The 17,916-nt window shown below is 37.9% G+C and overlaps 1 protein-coding gene across 1 annotated transcript in view; it reads left to right on the top strand.

The window, feature by feature from the left end:
- Positions 1-6,962: 6,962 nt before the first annotated feature.
- Positions 6,963-17,916, top strand: part of dachc (dachshund c) — an 82,159-nt gene continuing 71,205 nt past the window's right edge. Inside the window, exon 1 of the mRNA XM_048197116.1 lies at positions 6,963-7,707. Coding sequence (XP_048053073.1) covers positions 7,169-7,707 — 539 coding nt within the window. The 5' untranslated portion in view covers positions 6,963-7,168. The remainder of the gene's footprint in view (positions 7,708-17,916) is intronic.

The raw sequence follows: 17,916 nt of genomic DNA, 5'->3' as shown, positions 1-17,916 counted from the left end.
GCATTACTTTTAAAAGTAACTTTCCCCAACGCTGCTTAATTCTTGGAATCTGATTATGTAATCCAGATTACATGTAATCAGTTACTACCCAGCACTGATAAGGAATCTGACGGTTGATTGGCCAGGGATTGCCCAATCATGTTCATGGAGAATTGTATTGGGAATTTAAAAAAAAAAAAAAAAAAAAAAGTGCAAAAATAGAGAAGTGCAGTAATTTTGCGGTGGATATATTTTACAGCACTATGGATTCACTTCTTTGGAATCTGCAAACGTGACTGAGGCTGACCATCATAAAACTCTGAAAGGTAATCAAGTCACTGGCTTTTGGCAATGATATGTGAACGTTGCCATCTGATACTTTAAGAAAATCTCTGATCCAACTGCACTGGGATTTTGCACTGTTTGCATCATTCCGCTTGTCTGTGTTTACACATCCTAGACAGGCTATCAGTCTATGCATTGGGTATTTTTCAGTAACCCTTTTGTTACACCAGTAGGTGGCGACAAGGCGCTGTCATAATGAGTGAGTCAATTGCTCTGTCCCAATTCAGGGGCTGCGTCCTCTGGAGGTCACATTTGAAGGCTGCATACGTCATCGAGTCATAGGCCCCGTTTACACTAGTACGTTTTTGTTTTAAAACACATAACTTTTGCTATGGTTACGCCTGTCATTTACACTACTCCGGCATTTTCGACCCTCAAAAACAGATTTCGAAAATGCTGCAGAGCCTATTTTAGTTTGAAAATGCTGGGATTGCGTTTCAGTGTAAACTTTTGAAAACGATGGCGTGGCTACCCATGTTCACTCTGCTTATCCTTGATGGCCGTGTAAACAATAACATGGAGACTGAACTGCAATCTTTGCTGGCTTTGTTGTCATTTTTAGCAGCCATTGTGCAGTTAAGTCCCTTTAAGATAAGTAATTTCACTCGGCAGCCATCTTTGAAATGCCTCTCAGGCATCCAAGTGCAGGTCTATCTTTTTGAATTGGGAAATATCACATTTCTTCAAAACTGTTCACTAAGTTTACGGTTAAATTTGATATTTGAAAACACCAATGAAATCTGACAAGGTTTTCAGTCATGTAGTGTAGACGGAGATCGTTTCTGAAATGCTGTGGAAAGGCTAGTGTAGATGAGGAACATTTTCATTTTAAAACGCCATTTTAAAATGAAAACACACTAGTGTAAATGCGGCCTTAAGAAAACTAAATGTTAGATTGCAAAGTAATAAAGAAATTACAGTATTTAACACCTCACGGGGAATAAGAGTCAATTTTATTATGGTTAATTTTCTTAAATAAGACATTGATGACGTATACAGCCTTCAAATGTGACCTCTGGAGGACACAGCCCCCAAAAATGAGATGCAGCAATCAAGTCATTCACTCAACTTATTTGTTCATTAAAAACTGATTCATTTAGGAACAAAATACTACTACTGTGCTGCTCTGAGACATACAATAGTTGATACTACAGTGGCTTTGTTTTGGACATTTTTCAGTTGTACGGGTTGGAGGACCAGCTAGATCAACTTAGTCAGGCTTGAAGACCAACTTAAACCAGCCAAGACCAGTTTAAACCAGTTAAGCCAAACAAACCAGGGGTGAACTATGGTCACAAGTTCCGTCCTTATCAATAGAGTTCAATGGGACTTACAACCATATTTGACTTATGATACTTTTGGAAAACACACCCCAGATTAGGCTTTTTTAATTTTTTTAGCAATGTCCCCCCCCGAATATGCCCTAACATAGGTGAAAAACAGTATGTGAAATGAGTAGTATGTCTGAATTCACAGTATTCATAAAACAGTAGGCAAAAAATACCTGGATGACCTCCCACTTCTGCTGAGTTTGGAAAGTGCACAACTGATGAACACTTTACCATCTCATGAGGCCACAGAAGAGGAGTTGTGACTGGCCATTGCCAAAGACACACACCATGAGCACACCTTAATACTACACATTTATACTATAATTTATAATAGAACACGCTCTTTAAACAATCTCAAAGTAAGTTCCTCATTAAATGTATTATTTACTCAGTATGCAGTTTCAGACAAAGCTAATGTAATACGTGCCATCATGCTGTTGGTCTGAATATCAGCATGAAAATGAGTAATGAGAAAAATAGCAGTCTACACTTATTCAGAAAAATACCACTGTGACTTCTATGTTATTGCTCAAATGACCTCTGTTGTGAAGCTGAGTGGCAGCATATATAAGAAAATAGAAGGTTAACCTAACTGTTGGGTGCTTGGTAATTATTAAGACATGTTTGACAATGTCAAGGAACTTGTTTTTAGAATAACCTATTCAGCTTTCCCTCACGTATATTTGATAAAATTAAACTTGTTCATTTAGAGTGACATTTTCAAAAAAGTTGAGTTTTCAGCTCTTAGGGGAATATCTTGTTCTGCATAATTACCCAAATTTGATTGGAACTGAACTTGACTTCTGGAGATGACTTTTAATGAATGTAAATCAGGCATCTCACATCCCCACGATTAATTTTGTCTGTAACAAAAAAAAAAAAAAAAAAAAAACTTGTTAGAAAACAGAAAAAAAAGTGTTAAAGCACTGACAGAGGAGTGCTGTCAGGCATTTTTCTGCTCTATCTCATCTCCATGACTGGCACTCCAGAGATATTTTCCCCTCCCTCACTTTGATCATGGAAGTGATGTTCTAGAAGAAGCTGTGAATTCCAATGTGAGGTGGGCATCTATTTAGCATACCTAAATAAAATTGGGCAACCATATTCCGTTTGACCCTTGGAACGTGGATCTAAATTACATAGCCTTAGTTTTGTGTGCTTCTCTCTTCTCTGACAACACGTTATCGTCCACAACAAGGTTTCAGAGAAGAGTGAATGTATCAAATGTTAGGTAACACCCACAGTAAGCAAGGAAGGGCAGGTCACACGATAGTCTTTGATTGATTTAATGGTTGCATGCTTCAGTAGATTTATGGCCATGTGAAGTAATTCAAAACGCAAGCATGCAAATTCATCTGATAGGGATCTGTTTGAGAGAAAATGAAATTGTCAGGTTCTCCAGTAGCCAGTTATTGATGGACAACGTTAAAAAGTAAGAAAAAGAACATAACTGTAAAACAAAAAAAGATTAGGTGTAGAAAAGTTATGAAGCTTTCCAAAGATAATCTTAAGGTTGCACAGTATATCTGTTCCATATGTTATATGCCAATATTTTTACAATTATATTTTTTTCAAATTTCCATTTTTATTGTTTTAAAAAAAAAGTGAGTTAGATTTAGAGTTAGATTATTTTAATATTTCAATATTAATATTACTAATAGTTTATTACTTACTTTTAAGTCATCCTACAGCATCCTTGAGAACCATCATTTAGATGACTTTTGCAACACTAATAATTGAATAAAACTGTTAAATGTAATCTTAAGCGAATCTGAAAAAAAAAAAAAAATTTATCTTGCGATATATTATAATGTTGTAATGTCTAAATTCACATTTAAAATGATTAATTTTAGTTTTTAGTGTTTCACTTTTAATTCATTTAGACAAAATGATATAGAATTTTAATACCGGCCATTTATCGTTATTGGACGTAGTATGAAACACGAATCTTTGTTGTATATGCTTTAAGGCAGTGGAAATATTTCATTTGAAGGTGAAGAATAGGATTTTTTGTGGTGTGGTAAATTCATACACTCAGATTTTTCCCCGTTATCCTTGAAGCTGTGAACAAATCCATACATTCTAATCTAACGAAGGACACATTCAAAGCAGCTCCCCAAAACCCACATCCATCTTCAGGAAAACAGGACACTGGCGTTTTGGCAGAGCTTGAGTTATGGCAGCAAGCGTCAGTGGCTGCATCAAACTCCATTCTCTTCTGAAGGACCTTTGTGGAAATGGCATGATTAATCCATCAGGGGACGTGGCTATGCAGGGTGTATGCATGGCAGGGGGAATTAAATTACAGGGACCATCCCAGCACAGTGCATTTTAAAGTGTGGCAGCTTTAGCTGATGGATGTCACTGGTCTTAATAGGCTAGTGGTGTGTGAATTGAGGCATTGACTCCCTCCTACTCCGTGTCCTGTACATAGGTGTTAAGGTTGACATGGGAGATAAGAGGAAGTAAAACATGAATTCGAATGGATAGGAGTGAGATTTGACTCAAGTGAACGTCCATGAGGGCTTATGATGACGTTCTCATTGCATATCAATATAGTAGTTGTATTGATTGAGAGAACAGCCTCACTTAAACACGCCTCAGAGGAATCGATAAGCATGTGTATTCTCCTATTTTAAATTATATCCACATGGTTGTCTCTCTATACAGTACTGTCTGTAGTTGAACATATTGATCGCAATTGCGCAAAGGCATCGGATGTACATTATAACAAATGTTCTCTTTGCATTATAATAGAGGAGCGACAAATGTGCCCGATCGATGAAGAGAAGGTCAGGGAATGGACTCTGGCCGCAGCTCTAATAGAGAAGTCAATGAGGAACTGCTGTAATCACTGTAGTGAATTGAATAAAGGAATGTGGAACTGAGGGATGCAGGCAGTTACTGCTAATTACTTTAAAGTAACTAGAAAACATCAGTGTTAAATTCCTCCTCAAATGCATAATATTACATTTAATGGGCCGTACCCATTCATTTAAAAGCCAAGGTTGTGCTGTGTAGCGTTTATGTTGGTGAATGCAAGGTTTAAAGGGTTAGTTCACCCAAAAATGAAATTTCTGTGATTAATTACTCACCCTCGTGTCGTTCCACACCCGTAAGACCTTCGCTCATCCTCAGAACACAAATTAAGATATTTTTGATAAAATCTGAGTGTTTTTTATCCTCCATATGTAACCCCTCACCCAGATCTTACTCACCCTGCTCTGCGCAGACCTTGAACCTGGGTCTCCGGCGTGGGAGTCGGATGCTCTAACGAGGAGGCTAAAGGCTACAACCTCTAACGTCAGTCGCTAGAACATCTCTTGAGATCAGAGGAGTGAGGTTTACTTGCACAGCTACTACTAGCTGGCCTCCGTTACACTCACCCTCCTAAATCTCACTCCCGTCCGGGTCACGGCACCAATGTAACCCCTCACCCAGAACCTACTCGCCCCGCTCTGCGCAGGCCTCGAACATGGGTCTCCGGCGTGGGAGTCGGACGCTGTAACGAGGAGGCTAAAAGCTGCAACCTCTAACGTCAGTCGCTAGAACATCTCTTGAGATCAGAGGAGTGAGGTTTACTTGCACAGCTACTACTAGCTGGCCTCCGTTACACATAGAAAGCAACAAAATTTCCACATTCAAGGTCCAGAGAAGTAGTAAAAACATGGTTAAAATAGTCAACGTGACTACAGTGGTTCAATCTTAATGATATGAAGTGACAAGAATACTTTTTGTGCACAAAAACAAAACAAAAATGATGACTTCATTCAACAATTTCTTCTGTCCCCTGTCATTCTCCTATTTTATTTACGTTGCAGCGCTTCCGGGTTCTACGTCAGTACACCATCTCAGTAGTAATGACAGAAATTTTTAGGTAAACTTTAACACCAGAAAACAGAACATGATGGTCTGACAGATTGCAGAGGACATGAAAGCAGAAAGCAGAAGTGAACTCTTAAATGATGCATATACAATTGTTTATAGTGCCCATATTATTGTAGCTATAAAATCTTATTGCAAAATAATTGTAAAAATATTGGCAGATAACATTGTGCATTCCTATTGTCTTGTTCCATTGCTTGACTGGCGAACTGTTCTACGCTTACTTTTTGTGAAATGTCACTAAACCCACTGACAGACCGTAAGTGTCATTGAAATTGGGTACATAAGTGACTTCCTGCTGTACCAGGAATATCACGATGCCTCTATGAGAAGTGTATTATGATAATTGAGATGTGTTGCTGTGCCTCAAGAGACTCCACAAGTGTTTATTCTGAGATTAACGGTTGTAAATGTTGAGAACCATTACAAACCGTAGGATCTGCGGTCTGTAATGAACACTTTGGGCTTGTGAAAATAACAAATAGTCGTTGACATTTCAGTATAATTCTTTTCACTTCCCAAATCCTTCACAATAGATGGCAGTATAAGCTTTATATCCTGCCTCTGTGCATGCTTGACCTCACAATGTAACAAAAACAAAAAATGGGAAATTATTCTAGAAGTAGTATTTTCAATTTTCTCCACTCTTTCACTTTTAAAAAGAGTGCCCAATAAGTTGTTTTATTCTCTCTCAGTGCTGACCGGTCATATGCTGATACTCGTAATGTCCATATTGGGATGATGTATAATTGTTTAAATCATTTCTTATTCAAATTTTCACCGTGCTTTTTAAGGCATATCAATTTTGTTAATACCATGTAATTAAAATATGTCAGTGCACTACAACGCTCGGGCTGTATTAATGACCGTGAAAATTGTTTTAATTAAATAGCCAATTATAGTAAAGCCCCAACCATGAGAATTGACATTTAAATGAGCTTTATTTAAATTGCTTTCAATATTGTTTCATCAGAATTTCTCACGCGGCGAATTAATCACTTGCCCGTGTGCATGTACAAAGCGCCATTAACTATTGGAGTGCTGTTATTATTCATATCATCTCGAGCATGAATTAAAGCAATACGTCTGTCCTTTCATAAACTTTCTGATACACTACGACAACTAAACAGCCTTTCACGCACTTGTTACATAATATAACTAACATAACTGTCAATGACTGCAAAAATAAACGTTCAATATGTAGTCTGTTGTTTTGTTTGTTTATCTTTAGTGTGAATATAAAGGAAGCCTTGTAAAGCACGCTCAACAATAGCAAGAGTTCTTCTGAAGTTCATTGTTTCAGATGTACCTGTTCTGAAAGAAAGGAACACACGTGCGCGCTGTGTCTCTTCCAAACTCTCTTTGTTTCTTGGCTCCTCCTCCTGACCACAATGTGACAGATTCAACTCGTCCGAGCACCACTAGCGCAGCTCTTCACTTTTTCCCACTGTCACTATCACGCTTTGATCGATGTTGTGACGCACAGACAATATCTCGTTTTTTTCCCCGTGCCAGGCTGATTTTACTTTCCAATCAAAACGGAATTGTTTTTGTTGTTGTTTTATTAACTCTCCAGTGAGATATTACTTTTGTTCGAATACTTTAAAGACATTTATTTAGTGTTGAACATGGCCACACCGGCTGCGCTGCTGCCCGCGACACCGATGGCCCACGCGCCTCCAATGTCGATCGCCGCGGCTGTCAACTCCTCGACCCCGGCGACCCTCTCGCCCTCACCGTCCGTCACCCCAGCCGGACCGAGCATCTTCAGATCGGAACTTCTCTCCTCCGCGAGCCCGGGTATCCCCATTGGTAGCCTCCCGCACAAACCCGTGTATTCCACTCCTTCTCCAGTGGAAAACACCCCTCAAAACAACGAGTGCAAAATGGTCGAGGTCCGAGGCGCAAAGCTCGCGTCTTTCACTGTCAACGGCAACGAGCTCATCTGCCTCCCGCAGGCGTTTGACCTCTTTCTCAAGCACCTGGTCGGTGGACTGCACACTGTATACACGAAACTCAAACGTCTGGAGATAACGCCTGTGGTGTGCAACGTGGAGCAGGTTCGCATCCTCCGTGGACTGGGCGCGATTCAGCCTGGAGTCAATCGCTGCAAACTTATATCGAGAAAAGACTTCGAGGTCCTGTATAACGACTGCACCAATGCAAGGTAAACTTAGCTTTCTCAAAGCTTCGCGAGACACTTTTCTATCCTGCACGCTTAAAAAATAAAAGTTCATAGAAGACCCATTTTTGTGCCACTGAAGAATCTTTCAATGACAGTTCATTGATTTAAAGAGTCCCTTTTTTCTGCTATGAAGAACATGTTGTGCGTTTGAAAGTTTCAATGGAATCAATGTTCTCCATCAATGTCAATAAAGAACCGTTGTTTTTAAGTAAGAAAGGATACAGAAACCACGACTTTGAAAAGTTGCACCAAGCTAAAAAAGAATTAAACAATCGCACCTTGTACTGTGCGCATTTATTGAGCTCATATCAGTACAGTATCTTGCGCAGACGTTATTTTCACATCTCTTCTTTGCTGATCGCAGCATATTTATCTGCTTATGATCCAGTCTGAACAGTTTGGCCTTTGATAATCGTGCACATATCAGGTTACTCATACTGAAATGCATCACAATGAACATACAGCACACCACACACACCTATCCAGACCTGGGACACCTTTGGGCAGGATAGGTGTCTTTCACCATCAATCAGGCAGTAAGAATAGGATTGAATGTAACTCTTTGTCTCTTTCTAAAACGTATCATGTGTAAACAAACACTTTAGGAGACTGATATGGAAAAGAGAGAGGGAGAGAGATCGTATCAGTGTATGATATGAATATTTAATGGGACTAGTCTGGTTTTGTTACAAGTTAAACTGAATAACTCACAGGTTAATCGTCAGTTGTCCCGTTTGTGGGTGTCAGGTTCGCTGTTTTAAACACTATGTCTCGTGTATTATCATTTTCTGAGTTTGAAATGTGAATTCCTGAATTTGCAGTGACTCACAACGTGGCCTGAATTTATTAGTCGTTATCAGGTCAGACGACTGTCATAAAAAGCGGTCATATATTCTTTGCAACCGACACTGTTGCCATCAAAGTCCGCGTGCTTTGAAAACAACGGCCCTTCAGTTGTATTAATAAAGCAAATTACATTGTCTGACCTTTAGAATGATGGCAAACATACCTGCGTTTGCGCGCGAGTGCGCTCGAGAGCCATGTGAGCCTTGGTTGAAAGAACTATGGGTTTGCTTATCTAAACCTCGCTGTCTACGAGCAAATTTATGACACCAGCTCATCTGCTTGCTTATTAAAGAGCGCATTTAGGCAGCCATGGGCACTGGCGAGGAGATGTTAAGCGCTTGTGACACAAGTTACTGGAACGAGATTAGAATCTCTGAATCCTGTCCGCGCGCTCGCTCTCCGGCGGTGTCTAATATAGAAATTGATTCTCCGCAGAAATTAATTAATTTTTCATATTGCCTAGAGCGGCAGTTTTAAAAGGGCGCTCTCGAACAGTTCCCCCGCCCATTTGGTCTCCACTTTGAAATATATTCTAATCGTATTAATACTTTTCGCCTCAGGAATAGGCTAATCTACAAATTTACGAGTGTGTTTTAAAATTTGTATCACGACTCATTTATGCACAAATTAGACTAATGTCCTGCCCTCTGATTTGCTCTTTTAGACTCATATAGGACATGAGAAGGTATTTAGGAATTTAAACTGCGACCAACTCATGTCAGAAAGCTCAAAACCGACCATTTTAAGAGTTTCTATCTTTGTAATGACTATTTAATCGATGTCTGGCCTTCTAATGTTTTAATTTTGGCAGAGCTGAATGGAGATCAGATAGCAAGTGGCATGAGCTAAACTTTTGGACCTCTGTCTCTTGAATTCTCCAAACACCAAACTGATTTGGAAGTTTATAAGTTGAGCTGAGTTGCCAATTCCTAACTATTTTACATTTTTGTAAATTAGTGGCTAATTCATATGAATTCATTTCAGTTGTAGCCCATGCTTTTGTACAATCTGTTTACTTCCCACTGATGGTTAAGTTTAGGGATGGACATTATGCTTACTTTTTTCTAAAACTCTTATGTTTAAATTGTTCAAATTCATATGAAATGTCCTCACAAAACAGTTACGTATTCTTATGAGATCGATTGTTGTATATAGGTTGCAAAGGGTGGCTCTTTGTTTCAGAAATGAATCATGCTGAGTCAAAGTTAGGCACTTTGACTCATCATGACCGGATAAAGGGATTCTGCTCAACTGGCACGTTGACATTTCCTTTAAATAGGTAGTTAATGCGACATGAGTTAACGAAAGGAGAAACTAAACAACAAAACCACATCTCCACCCCATGTTGTGAGACTCAAATGTCCTTTTTGGAGCTATGCTGCTGTTAATTCATCAAATCTGTCTTCTTCCTCAGTGCTTCTCTGTGTTGAAAAGATATGTCTTCTCTGACCGTCATCTAATCCATGAGCTTTTTCTGGCAGACAGAAAAAAATGCCCTGTAGGTGCTGACTTGGTCTGTCTGCTTTAGAGAGCCATTCATCACTCCAAGCATTTCCTTTTATGACTAAATTCTACCTGTAATTGTTTGGAAGCAAAAAAAAAACGCATCTTGGATCAGCATAAAACTAATAGTTGATTTACTGCAGCACTTCACAGACTGAGCCATCAGATTCTGTTGCACACAAACACAATGTTTTCCATTATTTAAAGGCTGATTCACTAACATGGAAGTTTTGAATGTCCATAAAAGGCATTTGGCTCGCCTTGTTTTTGTTTTTGCTCGTAATAGTAAAAAAATGCTTTGTCTTGTTTTACAGTTAGCCTGCACTTAGTCTGCCCTTATTTACTGAATTATTTATTTTCGTAGAATCACAGTCACTTCCAGAAAGTCTTAAATGGACGTGATGCATCACGACTCATTGGCTTTGTATTGTAACCTTTCTCTCAGAAACTCTGTGAAGTGGAGTTTACGCAGGTCTTGATGTGCATTAGTGTGTGCGTTTGTGGAAGACCAAGCAAGAAAGTGAGATGACAGACAGAGCTTAGCGCAAACCTTTTGCGAATACTCTGCAAAAATGGGTATTTGTGTCTTTGAAGATTTTCTTGTCACAGTGTTCAAGTCGTGTGAATGCTCAGTGTGAGAGGAGTGTGTCAGTGTGTGTTCTCTTTCTCTGATCTTCAAATGGGAGACATTTTAAAGGCCACGGATTACAGTCAAAACAAATACTCATACCAGCGGCACAGGCACCCTAGACAGCAAATTATCCGCAGACAATTAATTGATGTCAGTGTGATTGCTTTCATTTAAAAATTCCTGTTATCTTGCACTCACCCGCTGTTTTTTCCTCTTTCTTATGTACATGCACACACACACACACACACACACACTAAACTCAAACAGACGTCTCTGCACGTCTCTCTCTTCCCTTGACCTTCAGGTCCTATCCAGCAGTAACACAAGCCTCTATCAGTCAGCAAGGTTTGATTCGGCCCTTCCACAGTGTATTAGTGCAGAGCGAGGGATTAGTGGAAGGAAAAAAGACGAGTGTGTGAATGTGTGACACTGAACCAGATCTGTAATCCATCCACACAGTTTTTCTGCACTTGTATTATCACGAAAGGTTTCGATTGCCGCACTTTCAAGCCTGCAGTATATTTTTAATCCTCTAATATCAATCATTATATACGGCTGTGGAGTTTATGGTCTGCTGTTGTACATGTGTGGTTGAAATTGATATCCTTTGTGTGTGTGTGTGTTCAGATCTCTCAAAGCTTTAGTGACTCTATTGGAAACCGCCGATGCAGCTGCTCAGACAGCTGATAGCTTTGTTGTGGCATGCTGCGTATCATAAAAGAAATGTGTTAGCGAACAAGGGCTTAAAATACTGTTGATGTCTTTATGGTGCTATTGTGTTTGCGTGTCCATCTGCTGTTGTCTAAGTGTAAGACTGTGTGTGTACTTGACGATGAGTTGGATTGATGAGAGTTAGGAAAATATCACCTTACTGTGTGGGTTTCTTTGTGTGTGTGTGTGTGTGTGTGTGTGTGTGTGTGTGGTGTTTGTTTAGATGCAGTCATACAGAACGTAGGCTGTAGAATGTTTAGTGAGAAATGTCAAAGAATTTGTCACAAAGTGAATAAATGCTTTCTTGTAAATCACTTAAATTACATTTGCCAGGAACATAATTGCAAATGTAAAAAATATGTAAGAGAGACACGTAATAGGGTCCGTGATCAAGAACACATTTTTACAAATTTAGTTTAAAACGTGCAAACTTTCTAGAAATGTACATGGACAAACTTAAGTTAAAATACATCATTAAGAAAACTTAAAATTGAATAAAAAATGTCATATGATTGTCAATAAAAAGTACAATTTATCTGATGTTTTTATACACTTTTTGACCTTTACATATAGTCACGAGGGTCTGCAAGAGTTCTGATGATATTATTTCATGGTTTATTATTTTTTCATGTTTATTTTGCATGATGGTCATTTCACATGACTTTGATTTGGCCGATCAAGCGTTTTTAAGTGTAGCAGTTTAGTTTAAAAAATAATAAATAAATAAATATATTAATTTGATTAAAATGATTGATTAAAAATAAAAATGATGTCATGTATAATAGAAATGATTGATTAACATAAATCAATAACTTGTCCATCTAATTATAAAGTTTTCTTTTCAAGAATTTCACTATTTTTTCCTTAATTATGATTACATTTTTTACTTTATGCCCCCTAAAATTTATTTAAATGTATTAAAAATATACTCATCATAGAAGATTTGTAAGGTGTGAAGAGATCTAAGCCACTGTATGTATGAATTAGAATGATGTATTTTTGAATAAATGAATCTAGATACTTTTAAATTATGTTATTTCATCCACAGACAATTATAAACTATCTCACATGTGATATACAGTCAAACCAAAAATTATTCAGACATTTTTGATATTTTTGGTATATTTTTACTAGTGGGTGCAGGACACTATAGTTCATTTATGTAAGTGAGGATAGCAAAATAAAGTAAACTGTGACATATTATACCCAAAAATTATTCATACAGTGGACTACCAGTAAAATTAATAAAAATTTGGAACCAAACATTATTCAGACACTTTGACCTGACCATGTTTTGCTTTAGTGTTATCTGACATTTTTTTTTTTTTTCTGACACAGTTTAATTTAAGATCTTGTCATTTTTTAAACTATAGTGAATAAACTGTATTAATGAATGAAATGTTCAAGGTGTCTGAATACATTTCGGTTTGCCTCTATATATCTGAGATCTAAAGAGGAGATGATTTAATGTCTGCACAGGGCTAGTGTAGGTATCTCCTTCATGGTGAACCAAGGTTTAAAGTTGATATTGAAGTGGTTGTGGTCTGGTATTGGATGGATGAGTTACTTTCATATCAGCATTAAAGCACCTCTTTATTGGGCATAAAGTTCATCATGGGGTTTCAGCACTTTGTTCATTATTGTTCTTTCTCTGTTTGATCTGTGGGAAACTCCAGCTGCTTTTTAACACACACACACACACACACACACACACACACACACACACACACACACACACACACACACACACACACAGAGAAATGTATATTGTTGACACTTGCTCTCAGCGCACACACACACACACACACACATCTTCATAGGTGCACACCCACTGTTATTGGTCTTCAGAACATAACGGTGCTTAGTTCTTGTTTTTGCTTTTTGCTGAGCAGGTAAAACAAATGATGGATTACTCTGATAACAGCTGCTCTCACAATGTTGCGCACAAGTTAAATATGATGTCTATGGACACAAGGGGCCTTATTCATAAAACACGAGCAGAACGGATCTCTGTGTAAATCGCACGTAAAGCCGTTTGTACACAAATTGTACCAAGGGCTTTATCCTTAATTGACAAAATTCTCATTCGGGTGCTCAAAAAGACATTTTTTGGATCCATTAGCTGTTTGCATATGATGTGTTTTGGCGTCTGATGCTTCTCTTGTGTATTCAATGTAATGGTGGTGTAAGCAATGCTCTGAAAGTTCCCCTGGTGTTTACAGAATGTTACAGAGCTAATGAAACACAGGAGGACATTAGAGATAGAGTAAACATGTCTTTTCAAATTGAGTGTGTGTTTGTGTACGCGGGTGCCGGTGTGTGTGGAGGGCCGAGGAAAGAATGTGTGTGTGTGCGCCTGCACTGATGGCCTCTGTGGGAAGGCGAGCCAGCATGGAAGAGAGGAGGACGTCAGGGGGAGATTTTAATTAAAGTATGAAATGAGAGGTCACGCGCTCTGACCCCCCCTCCACTCACTACACACACAAGGACATGCTATCTCTTCCTTACTTTCTCCGTTCCTTTCTCTCTCATACACAAGCTAGTGGTCTCCTCCTCTCTCTCTCTCTCTCTCTCTCTCTCTCTCTCTCTCTCTCTCTCAGCTTGATGAGTTTTCCATGAAAGGGTTTTTCATTAATTCCACCTCAGGGAGTCTCTCTGTTCCGGCTCCCTCTGAAGCACATGGAAATCTAAAGTGTGTGTGTGTGTGTTTTTCTGTTTGTACGTGGCCACCATGATGTTTTGACTCGGTCTGATTATTAACACACTGTTCTGGCTGTTTGATCATGAAGTCTCTCACACAGACACACATGGTCGATGATCTTGTTGATGAGAGAGGATGATGGACAGAACAGAAATGGTTCGTTAGTTTCCTGTGATTGCTTCATAATGGGACATTTTAAACATTGAATTACAGGACTTTTACGATAATTTAATTCTGAAAAACACCTGCATACAGTATAACAGGAAGTGAAAGAAATACTATGAGCTTCAGTATATTAGAACGCTTTGGTTCTTTTTCTTTATATTAAAGGTGCCCTAGAATTAAAAATTGAATTTATCTTGGCATAGTTGAATAACAAGAGTTCAGTATATGGAAATGACATACAGTGAGTCTGAAACTCCATTGTTTCCTCCTTCTTATATAAATCTCATTTGTTTAAAAGAACAGGCGAATCTCAACATAACACTGACTGTTACGTAACAGTCAGGATCATTAATATGTACACCCCCAATATTTGCATATGCCAGCTCATGTTCAAGGCATTACACAAGGGCAGCCAGTATTAACATCTGGATCTGTGCACAGCTGAATCATCAGACTAGGTAAGCAAGCAAGGACAATAGCGAAAAATAGCAGATCGAGCAATAATAACTGACATGATCCATGATATCATGATATTTTTAGTGATATTTGTAAATTGTCTTTCTAAATGTTTCGTTAGCATGTTGCTAATGTACTGTTAAATGTGGTTAAAGTTACCATCGTTTATTACTGTATTCATGGAGACAAGAGCCGTTGTTATTTTCATTTTTAAACACTTTCAGTCTGTATAATTCATAAACACAACTTCATTCTTTATAAATCTCTCCAACAGTGTGTAAAGTTAGCTTTAGCCACGGAGCACTATCAAACTCATTCAGAATCAAATGTAAACATCTAAATAAATACTATACTTACGCGATTAGACATGTTGCATGACGAACACTTTGTAAAGATCCATTTGAGGGTTATATTAGCTGTTTGAACTTTGTTTATGCACTGTTTAAGGCAAGCGCGAGCTCCGTGGGCGGGGAGCGTGAGCATTTAAAGGGGCCGCAGCCTGAATCGGCTCATATTTAATGATGCCCCAAAATAGGCAGTTAAAAAAATTAATTAAAAAAAATCTGTGGGGTATTTTGAGCTGAAACTTCACAGACACATTCAGGGGACACCTTAGACTTATATTACATCTTTTAAAAAGACATTCTACGGCACCTTTAATGAACATGGGCTCATTGGAATAACTTGCTACCTACAGTTTTACAAAACTCCAAAAATGTACCTACAACTCACTGCAGTTTCTAGTTGAAATGAACACTAGAGGCAGTAAAATGTCACTTTTATTTCTTTTTTAACACAAATTGTGATTACAGGGGCAGATTATTGATTAATAAAGACTTATTTTCATGAAATTCCTTTTAGAATACTATATTATGACCTCAAAACACTTTTACCATAATGCATGATTTGTAAAACCAACTCCATATGTATGGCTTTTCTGACTTAGTAAACTTGCTTGGGAGCTTACGTGATACAGTATTGCACTTGCAAAGTGGAGCACTCTGGTGCAAATAATGTGAAACACGACTCATGATAAAAGAGCTCAAAGACTTGTAGAAGCAAGCAAGCTAAAATAACGTAGTTGCCTCAGCAAATGCATTTTTATCTCATACTAATGGTAGGGTTTAGCGTAGGTCAGAGGTTGCCTTAACCGAAAATTTTCCGTCATTGACTAAATTTTTTAGCAGTTCAGCCTCCAGTCCAACATTAAAACTGCTACGAGAAATCGTCTGTCCGTGGCAAAGACACAAAATCTAATAACAGTTGTCACTGCATCATGTGTTTGATTTCCTACAAATCACATTTTACGAATTTGTATAAAATTGAAACTTTGTAAAATATATGCGACCCATGCTGGCAAAATGAGTTGGAATGCGCACGGGCTAATTACGAGCTACAGGCAAAACAAGTGCAAAATGTCAGTTTTGGTCGAATTTGAGGTCTTCACCAAAATGAGTTCAGTAAGCCCTCGTCTAGTGATCCCAATGCTCCAAATAGCAATTAAACATCTTTATGTGTACGTTTTCTGAGAGGACAACCTTCCTTTGTTGTGAAAAATGTCGTTTTTCTCTGGATCTTTCTTTTGGATGACTGGCGCTTCCTTTGGTAAGTTTGGTAAAGCGCAGCATTCCAACTTTGTGAATATTCATAACGAATTCTCAATGGCATGAGTCTGAACCAATGAAATGTGATTTTCAAACTCAACTCAAAACGATCTTACTCTCGCTTAATGACAGATCCGAAGCGCGCACAAAGACGCCTCAGACAGCGTACGATCCCGATATACACATATACTCACAATTACAGTATTTAAGAAAATCTGTTTTGGCGAGTAGTCACACAAAGATTATTTGTTATTATTTGTGTCTTAAGTGAATGTTTGGATAACTGTTATGGAAAAACATCTGATGTGTAACATTATATTAGATAGCCTACGTGTGATACAGTAGGTCTTAATAAATATGCTGTCTGTTTCATTAATGTTAATCAAACAATTGTAGAATCATGGAAATCTTATTTATTTTTCCTATAGATATGGGTTTTGACTTGGTGTGTGTGTCAAATTTGGTGTTATTACCAGGGATTTTAAGATATGGTTGCTTGGTGATTTTGTTTTGGAACCTTCAGAAAACTTTTACTCGATTTTTCTCAAAATTGACTTTGCTGACTCAACTTTAAACAGGTGTAGCTCAGTCATTTTTTCCACGTGATTCCAACAAATCATACATCATGTTGAAGTTTTTTTAATAGAGAATTTGAGAATAACAATAACTAATTTTTTGAAAATTTGCCAGCACGGGTCACATATATGTTTTCTCACAAGATCAGGTTGGGTCGAAATTGTGCTATGAACGAACATGGAGTGGGGCTTCTGTCATCACTTCAGCAAGTGAGTGTAGAGTAGAAAAAAGGAAAATCAGCCAATCATAAACTGGTTACAATGCCTCATTAAAAATGAATGTGCTTTGCAGTCTCAGAAACTTCAGTTTCTGCATGTGAGGGTTAAAAGATAAAAAAAATAATAATGTTGTAGAGTGACGGCAAACAAGTTAACTTAAGGAATGAAGAAACAATATTCTATTATATTTCAGAAGTTTTGATAAAATCAGAGCAGAATTACGTAGTGACCTTTACACAGCTGGACAAGCAAGCTCTGAAACAAGCTACATGCTGTATTTCTTCATCAATGTTATTATTCTTTTAGATATGCAAATGGAAATATTAACCCTGGGATTTCAAATGTACAGTGTGAAATCTCATGGTTACTGCCAGGATTAATAACTAACCCAAGTTAAAGTATTAACAGTTGTTAACAATTAGTATGAAAATACCATGTTGTTGTATAAATTCATCATCTGGAAACACTAGACAAACATTTATACTCCATATGAGACTCTCAGAAGCAACAGGAGTGACATCAGAGACTATCATAATTTTAGAGTCAATCAGAAGATCTCACCTTTGTGAACTTTAAAAATACTACATAAAATGAAATCATCTTTGGAACACAAATTAACACATTTTAATATTCTGTAATTGTTTTTGTCCATCTCTTCAAAGTCTATGCAACCAAAACTTTTGCGCATTAAAAGTACAAAAAGACATTGTAAAGATAATATATGGTTTAATCCATGTCTTCTGAAGAGACACTTATGCTTTATATGATAAACAGGTTTAA

Source organism: Megalobrama amblycephala, linkage group LG7 (assembly GCF_018812025.1).
Source record: "Megalobrama amblycephala isolate DHTTF-2021 linkage group LG7, ASM1881202v1, whole genome shotgun sequence".
In the NCBI taxonomy this organism is placed as follows: Eukaryota; Metazoa; Chordata; class Actinopteri; order Cypriniformes; family Xenocyprididae; genus Megalobrama; species Megalobrama amblycephala.
The sequence above is the reverse complement of the archived record's forward strand: the minus strand, read 5'-3'. Positions and strand labels throughout refer to the sequence as shown.